Here is an 8,676-nt window from a genome sequence, read left to right on the forward strand (position 1 = left end):
GGAGCCTAGCGGGTTGGGAGCTTTGGGGGCTGTAGTTCACACATCAGGCCCTGGGGACGGGGGGGTTGTGGCTCACACAGATCAGACCCTAGGGGGGTTGGGAGCTCTGGGGCTGTGGCTCACACAGATCAGACCCTAGGGGGGCTGGGAGCTCTGGGGCTGTGGCTCACACAGATCAGACCCTAGGTGGGTTGGGAACTCCTGGGCTGTGGCTCACACAGATCAGACCCTAGGGGGCTGGGAGCTCTGGGGCTGTGGCTCACACAGATCAGACCCTAGGGGGGCTGGGAGCTCTGGGGCTGTGGCTCACACAGATCAGACCCCGGGGGGTTGGGAACTCCTGGGCTGTGGCTCACACAGATCAGACTCAGGGGGCTGGGAGCTCTGGGGCTGTGGCTCACACAGATCAGACCCTAGGGGGGCTGGGAGCTCTGGGGCTGTGGCTCACACAGATCAGACTCAGGGGGCTGGGAGCTCTGGGGCTGTGGCTCACACAGATCAGACCCCGGGGGGTTGGGAACTCCTGGGCTGTGGCTCACACAGATCAGACTCAGGGGGCTGGGAGCTCTGGGGCTGTGGCTCACACAGATCAGACCCTAGGGGGGCTGGGAGCTCTGGGGCTGTGGCTCACACAGATCAGACTCAGGGGGCTGGGAGCTCTGGGGCTGTGGCTCACACAGATCAGACCCCGGGGGGTTGGGAACTCCTGGGCTGTGGCTCACACAGATCAGACCCTAGGGGGCTGGGAGCTCTGGGGGCTGTGGCTCACACAGATCAGACTCAGGGGGGTTGGTAACTCCTGGGCTGTGGCTCACACAGATCAGACCCTAGGGGGGCTCGGAGCTCTGGGGGCTGTGGCTCACACAGATCAGACCCTAGGGGGGTTGGGGGCTCTGGGGTTGGGGCTCACACAGATCAGACCCTAGGGGGCTGGGAGCTCTGGGGCTGTGGCTCACACAGATCAGACTCAGGGGGGTTGGGAACTCCTGGGCTGTGGCTCACACAGATCAGACCCTAGGGGGGCTGGGAGTTCTGGGGCTGTGGTTCACACAAATCAGACCCTAGGTGGGTTGGGAACTCTTGGGCTGTGGCTCACACAGGTCAGACCCTAGGTGGGTTGGGAACTCTTGGGCTGTGGCTCACAGAGATCAGACCCTAGGGGGGTTGGGAGCTCTGGGGCTGTGGCTCACACAGATCAGACCCTAGGGGGCTGGGAGCTCTGGGGCTGTGGCTCACACAGATCAGACCCCAGGGGGTTGGGAACTCCTGGGCTGTGGCTCACACAGATCAGACCCTAGGGGGCTGGGAGCTCTGGGGGCTGTGGCTCACACAGATCAGACCCTAGGGGATAGGGGGCCTGGGGTTGGGGCTCACACAGATCAAACCCTAGGAGGGTTGGGACCTCATGGGCTGTGGCTCACACAGATCAGACCCTAGGGGGCTGTGAGCTCTGGGGCTGTGGTTCACACAGATCAGACCCTAGGGGGGTTGGGGGCTCTGGGGTTGGGGCTCACACAGATCAAACCCTAGGAGGGTTGGGAGCTCTGGGGCTGTGGCTCACACAGATCAGACCCTAGGGGGCTGAGAGCTCTGGGGCTGCGGCTCACACAGATCAGACCCTAGGCGGGTTGGGGGCTCTGGGGTTGGGGCTCTCACCCTGGGGCTAGGGCAGTTGTGGCATTGCCCCACTCCCTTATGTTGCGCTACTCCCCGCCCCCCCCGCTTTGCTGGCAGTACAGGGGAAGGCCACTGCGGGGAGCCAGGCCCAATCTCTCTTCTGCCCGGCCCCGCCTGAGGCCGGAACGTTTCTTACCAGCCGGGGGGGCCGGGGCCTCTTTCGCCCTGACCCACCCGGGGTGAAGCGCGGCCTGGCTGGGTGGGCAGGATGAGTTTCAGCGCCTGGCTCCCGAGCCTCCTCCGGAGAGGTAGAGATTGGGGGAGGGAGTCGGTCGGTCTGTCTGGTGGGGGTAGAGGGTGGGATTCCGGTGGTGATGGGGGGAGTCGGTCGGTCTGTCTGGGTGGAGAGGGAGAGATTTTTGCGGGGTCGGTCTGTCTTCGGGGGGGTAGAGGGAGAGATTCTGGAGGGGGAGTCAGTCGGTCTCTCTGGGGGTAGAGGGAGAGATTCCGGGGGGAGGTGTCGATCTGTCTGGTGGGGGTAGAGGGAGAGATTCCGGGGGAGGGAGGGTTGGTCTGTCTGTCTGGTGGGGGTAGAGGGAGAGATTCCGGGGGGGGGGAGGGTTGGTCTGTCTGTCTGGTGGGGGTAGAGGGAGAGATTCCGGGGGGGGGGGAGGGTTGGTCTGTCTGTCTGGTGGGGGTAGAGGGAGAGATTCCGGGGGGGGGGGGAGGGTTGGTCTGTCTGTCTGGTGGGGGTAGAGGGAGAGATTCCTGGGGGGGGGAGGGTTGGTCTGTCTGTCTGGTGGGGGTAGAGGGAGAGATTCCGGGGGGGGGGAGGGTTGGTCTGTCTGTCTGGTGGGGGTAGAGGGAGAGATTCCGGGAGGGGGGGGTCAGTCTGTCGGGGGGGGTAGGGAGAGAGTCTGGGGGGACGTGTTGGTCTGTCTGAGGGGGGAGAGGGAGAGATTCCGGGGGGGGAGTGTTGGTCTGTCTGTCTGGTGGGGGTAGAGGGAGAGATTCCGCGGGGGGTGTCGGTCTGTCTGTCTGGGGGGAGAGGGAGAGATTCCGGGAGGGGGTGGTCGGTCTGTCTGGGGGGAGAGGGAGATTTTTTTGGGGGTCAGTCTGTCTGGGGGGGAGGGAGAGAGTCTGGGGGGACGTGTTGGTCTGTCTGGGGGGGGAGAGGGAAAGATTCTGGGGGGTTCAGTCTGTCTGTGGAGGGGGGGAGGGAGAGATTCCGCGGCGGGGTGTCGGTCGATCTGTCTGGGTGGAGAGGGAGAGATTCCGGGGGGGGGGTCGGTCTGTCTGGGGGGAGAGTGAGATATTTTTGGGGGGTCAGACTGTCGTTGGGGGGGGTAGAGGAAGAGATTCTGGGTGGGTCAGTTTGTCTGGGGCGAGAGGGAGAGATTCCAAGGGAGAGTCTGCCTGTGAAGGAGTGGCCCACCCCCTTTGTGCCAAGTTGGGGGTACCTGGTTCTGGGTGGTAGGTAGCAGCAGAAACCTGCTGCTTGGAAGTTGTTTGGGCCTGGTTGCCCTGCGTCCAGCACTGGCCTGACACACTAGTCCTGTTGGATTCCTTCCTAGGGGCTGATCAGATAGCAGTGAGCACGTTTTGGGGTGCGACAAGGTTGGTGAAAGAGACATGCTCACGAGCCCTACAGCGGTCTTCTTTCTTGTAGCTGGAAGCTCATCTCACCCACAGAAGTTGGTCTGGTAACAGATCTTGCCTCCCGCACCATGTCCCGCTAATATCCTGGGACCCACAGGTTACAACTACACTGCAAACAACACTTTCTGGTGATCTTTTGAGGCCCACCCACTTACCCTGGTCCAACACTAAAATAAACACGCAGAGTTAAGCCTCTGCCTCTCTCCAGTGCTTTATGGACAGCCTCATAGTGTAGAGGAGGCCTCTGACTGGTGTGGGATTTGCCCTCCCAGGCCCATGGGTAACACTGCTCTTCTGCTGCTGCTCTTATTCACTATTCCTTGATGAATTTACCTTGACAGCCCTGTGGACTAAAGTGGTCCATTTGCCTGCAATAGGCAGAACAATACAAACCACACTTCTTCCCCCATGGGCCTCAAGCCAACCTTGGTTCAGAGGAGTAACCTCTGTGGCTGAGGGTAATTCAGTCTCCATGCTCCTTCCCTCCTTAGCATCTGTTGCAGCTAGCATCTGGGGAACAGCCAGTAGCAGTTGTGAAAGTGATACTTATCCCCTAAGAAACAGACTGAAACAATCAACTCATTTCACAGGTCATTGAACATCTATCCACTGGGTTTGGGTCATTACTTACCAGGGCTAGATTTAAGTGGGGTCATAGAACAGTGGCTCATTAATGGGTGGCAATAAATGTCAATAAAAAAACCCATCAACACAAATAGCAGAGGAAGTTTAAAATGATTGGTGGCCCTTTTCTTGAATTCTTAATTTTTCTATAACCTGTTTGAAATGCTAGATTTCTGAAGCCAATTTTAATTAACAGGAATTAAAAAGTTGGCCAATGCTTTTTTTTTCTTTGTATGGCACAGAAATAAATTTGTGAGACGGGCACCTCACAATGAGGTATGGATGTACGTGTTCAGTAAGTTAATGAAGACATTGTTTTAACTCATTTTTTCTTCAGGAAGGTATTTCTTTCATGTCCCTTTGGGTTCATGTCAGCTTCAGCCCCTGCACCATTCCTGGTGTCAGAAAAAATCAACATCTGCTGTACAACAGAACTGTGTCAGTTCCCCAACAACGAATCAAACCTTCAAGACACCAGAAGATGCACTCTCTAATTTGTACTCTTCTGAACAACAAGCTGTCATCCTGCAAGTGCTCAACACAGCATCTGAGAGAGAGCTTTCCACCATTAAACTATTACGAGGACGAAAATCTGTCAGCGTAATTAAGCATAGGGAAAAATATGGACCATTTCAGAACTTGCAGAGTTTATTGAACGTGCCTCTCTTTCAATATAAAACTACTGTTAAGGTGTGTAACTTTATCCTCAATCCGTCTGAGAAAGGAGATAGAAGAGAGAGAAAAATACAAGATACCAGGCCTGCAATGAGGTTTATTAAACCTGAAATAGAGAGAGAGAGGTTGGAGGTATACAACATTTTTAATTTGATTTTATCAAAAAACTACTCTTATTTTCAGAATAATCTTATTCCCATAAATCAAACATTTTAATAATTCATCGAAGAGTAAATATAATACATTTCTTGTTAAGTGGTATTTCCCCAAGACATCAAATAATATTTAGTACTTAGTGTTTTACATATTCAAAATGCAGAATAATTTTTTTTCTCATTTTCAGACTTTAGATAGCATTGTGTCTGTTGTTTTTGGCACCCGTAAAATTGCATGGGCTCATGTTGATCGAAATCTAGCAGTTCATGACTGGCAACAAGAAGAGTGTGGTAGATTCATGAAAGGAACCTATATTCCAGCAGTGTATCTGGAAGAAGTAAGTAGCATATGCTTGAGACTTTAATAAATATCAACTCCTCCCCTTGTATCTCTGTTAATCTTAAATTGCTTATTCTTAGGGCTGTCATTGTACAGTATGTAAAAATTGACTTAATGTTCCAAGGCAGGGCTTTCATTTTAGCAATTCTAAGCTGTATTTATTTTGCTAGTTTGATCTAGTTAGAAATCCTTCAGAGTTGAAAAGAGACCCTAATAACATTTGTAAAGTAGAACTACTGCAATCAACCGTTGATAAAGAATCTAGCAGGTGAGTAAGCCCCAAAATTTATCCCATAATTAGTGTGTGCAGGACTTGAGTTGCAGACAGAAATGGGAAGGCTGTCTTCTTTCCAACACTTTTTTTGGATCTCTGCAAGTACAAGACTCTGCAAGAGAGATGCACCCATTCCCTCCCTCTACACTGCAGGTAGACATCTGTGACTTGCGCTTGCAGGGCTCAGGCTGCAGCGCTGTTTAATTGTGGTGTAGGCTTTCTGGCTCTGGGACCCTCCCACCACACAGGGTCCTAGAGCGTGGTCAATTAAACTGCTCTACGTCCTGAACTCCATGAGCCCAAGTCATCTGGCATGAGCCAGCCATGGGTTTTTAATTGCAGCTAGACATACCCTTAAAGTACTTACAAAAACTAAGGCTGAGCTGCTTGTAACGGTCACTCTACCACAGTATTTATAATCTGACATCTTCTCAGCACACTTTGTGTGTGCCAGAGGACTGGTTAACTTTCTCCCATTTTCACCATAATTGCAGTTTCTTTAAATTTAGACTCAAGTGCTCTTCAAAGTAGTACAGGAGCAGAGCTTGTCAAAAATATGCAATTTGGACACTTTTTAAATTGAAATTCCCACAAAATGGGTAAAGGTCTCATGAAGACTACATTCCAGTTTTGACCAGACAGTTACTATATAATTTCTTATAAAAACCACCTTCATATTTGAGAGACAATAACTATGAAATCTTCTTGTGTTGATTTCTGGTTTAAATGAATCCTTGGTGCTAGCATTCATGTTTATTTGTTTCCCCCTTCTAGATTTCTTCAGTAGTTTCTAAGATTCCTGAAGCTGATCTTTATATTCTGGAAAAAAATGGACTGTCTGCTCAAAATACAAATCTCTTTCCTATAACATTACATCTTCGCACTGTGGAAGCTATGCTGTATGCCCTATTACAAAAGACATTTATGCAAGATGGCCAGCACAAGGTACTAAGTATAGCCCGAAGCACTGTAGGGAAACACTTTGGACTGATGGTAGGAGACTCTCGAACTAGTGGAATGGACCTGGTGAAGCAGTTTCTTTTACAGTCTGTTACCCAAGAACAGCCCCGGTTGTCCTTTCCCCGGAATAAGGTGGTATGTTACAGAAACCTATTTTCTTCAGTCACACAAAACAGAGATGAGGAGATGTGTGATTCATTACTACAGGCTCTAGCCTTCTATGAACTTTTGTTAAATAACGCTACTTAAACCTTTTGCTGTTATGAGCAGAACCACAATAAACTTAACTCTAATGTTTTGATCAAGTATCAGATACTGACTGACATTAAATGTTGTGCTGATAAGCAGAAGCCAAGTTTACATGTGCTGTTCACTGCTATCTATCAAGGCAATCTGTTTTTTCTGTATTCAAAATATCTTTGGAGGATGTGTATGTCACATGAGGCTGTAACCTCAGCTGCAGCAGCTCATCCTCCAAATGAACAGATGCTGATTTTTATGGCTTTTCTACACACAGTTGTTCCTGATTATGTAGACACATTCTGGAATAAATCCAGAACCATTCCACGTGTAGACAAACCCTTGTCTACAATCGAGTGTGATATGTCTTCCAGAGTGATTGTAAAATAAGACCTTCCCCACCCCTCTAGTCACAGCTGTAGCAGTATCAATCTACTTTCTTCCTCCAGCCTCTTCACATGCCCCAGTGATCCCATTCCCTGATCTCCCTTGTGCCCACTCCCATCCCCTACCTTACTCTTTTCCTTAACCTCTGACTCTCCCCCCACCATACAAACATGTTTTAGTCTCTCCCCTCTTAAACAAATCCACTCTTGCCTCCACTTGTCTCTCCAACTACTGCTCCTTCTCCCTTTTGATAGATACTGCTAAACTGGGACTGGCGATGAACACTTTGGACTTGAGTGACATGTTCCAAGGGAAGGGCTGGAGTAGCTGAGGAGTAACATACCCTATCAGGCCAGAGGTCCACACTGATCAGCCACTGAGTGGCACACCTCATCAAGCAAGGAGATCTCAGCTTTGTTATTCCTGGGGGCATTCTGTGCCAAAAAATTAAATATTCTGCACACAGTTTAAAAATTCTGCAAATTTGTCAAAACACTACATAATCATGCCACTTTCAATTATTTTGGTAATTTATTTCAAAATACCTGTCCGCAAGTATGTCTGTAACAATAGACACACAAAAATCCCCCCAGGAATAGAGAGTTAAAGAAACCCCTATGACAACCCAGTTCCTGTTTCTCTGCCCCTCTCCCAGAGCCCAGCCCGGGGGGGCAAGACACCTACAACTCTTTCCTCCCCAACCAATACACCCAAACCACCTCCTCCCCAGGGCCCAACTGCAGGGCTCCCCCAGCCCAGATACTCACACCCCATCCCTTCCAGAGCCCAGGGATCCAGAGGGAGAAATAGCCAATGCTCAGTCCCAGGCTTGCATGGAGTTTCCTGCACGCTGCCCTCTCCTTCCCTCAGGGCATGCCGGGAACTGCAGCTGCCAGGAACCCTTAGTTCCCTCTCCCTCCCCCCAGCAGTGTCTTCTATGTGTAAGCTGGGCTCTGCTGTGGTCAGTGGCAGTTTAGCAGCACTGCAGCCCATTTCTATGGGGGAAAGGAAATTCAGCACGCATGTTAATTTTTGCAAAATTCTGCATTGTGCAGTGGTGCAGAATTCTCCCAGAAGTATTATGAGCACCAGTGGTACTAGAGGCATCAGGGGTATGTGTATGGGGAGACAAAAGGCAGAACTACAGCACTTCTTGAGCGGACTATTTTTTGCAAAGAAAAGAATTCTGCACTGGACATGCACAGAATTCCTCCAGAAGTAATAACACCAAACATTAAGCCTAAGCCATATGGGATGCATGTTCCCCTTTCCTCCCCGCAAGGAGGACCCAGGGACACTACCCCCACATCTGGGTAGAGAAAGAACCTGAAAAACTGAACATTTTTGGCAGGTTGGGGTTTTGTGGCTTTTTTTTTAATGTTACCAACAACGAGCATACTTTCTAAACCTAAAAAAAAAAATCTGAAATAGGATTAGGATTTGTGTAGTATTAAAACCTTTAAATGGGTCAGCTACATAGAGAACCGTATACAGTTTGTAAACGTAAGTGGGTATATTTTATTCTTTACAAAACTGTACAGAATCAATTGATACTTAAAATATCTAGTGCGTTTAGACCCTTGATACAACTCACTAAGAGCTGTTTAGCTACCATTTAATAAATATACACCACATTCTGTTGCTTGAAATCCTGCACTAATCTTAAAACAACAATTTACTTTATCATAAGCATGTTCAGTAGTAAACTATAACGGAAAGAAGCCAGGAAAAGGTAGGGTGAGAAA

At 50.0% G+C, this 8,676-nt stretch overlaps 1 protein-coding gene across 1 annotated transcript; it reads left to right on the forward strand.

Moving 5' to 3' along the window:
* The first annotated feature begins 1,790 nt into the window (after positions 1-1,790).
* On the forward strand, positions 1,791-6,610 carry TEFM (transcription elongation factor, mitochondrial). The gene is made up of 4 exons (XM_077834491.1): positions 1,791-1,925; positions 4,238-4,707; positions 4,919-5,068; positions 6,119-6,610. The coding sequence occupies exons 1-4, from the start codon at positions 1,886-1,888 to the stop codon at positions 6,551-6,553; spliced, it is 1,095 nt and encodes a 364-aa protein (XP_077690617.1). The 5' UTR covers positions 1,791-1,885; the 3' UTR covers positions 6,554-6,610.
* Positions 6,611-8,676: the final 2,066 nt, after the last annotated feature.

Source organism: Eretmochelys imbricata, chromosome 14 (assembly GCF_965152235.1).
Source record: "Eretmochelys imbricata isolate rEreImb1 chromosome 14, rEreImb1.hap1, whole genome shotgun sequence".
Lineage (NCBI taxonomy): Eukaryota > Metazoa > Chordata > Testudines > Cheloniidae > Eretmochelys > Eretmochelys imbricata.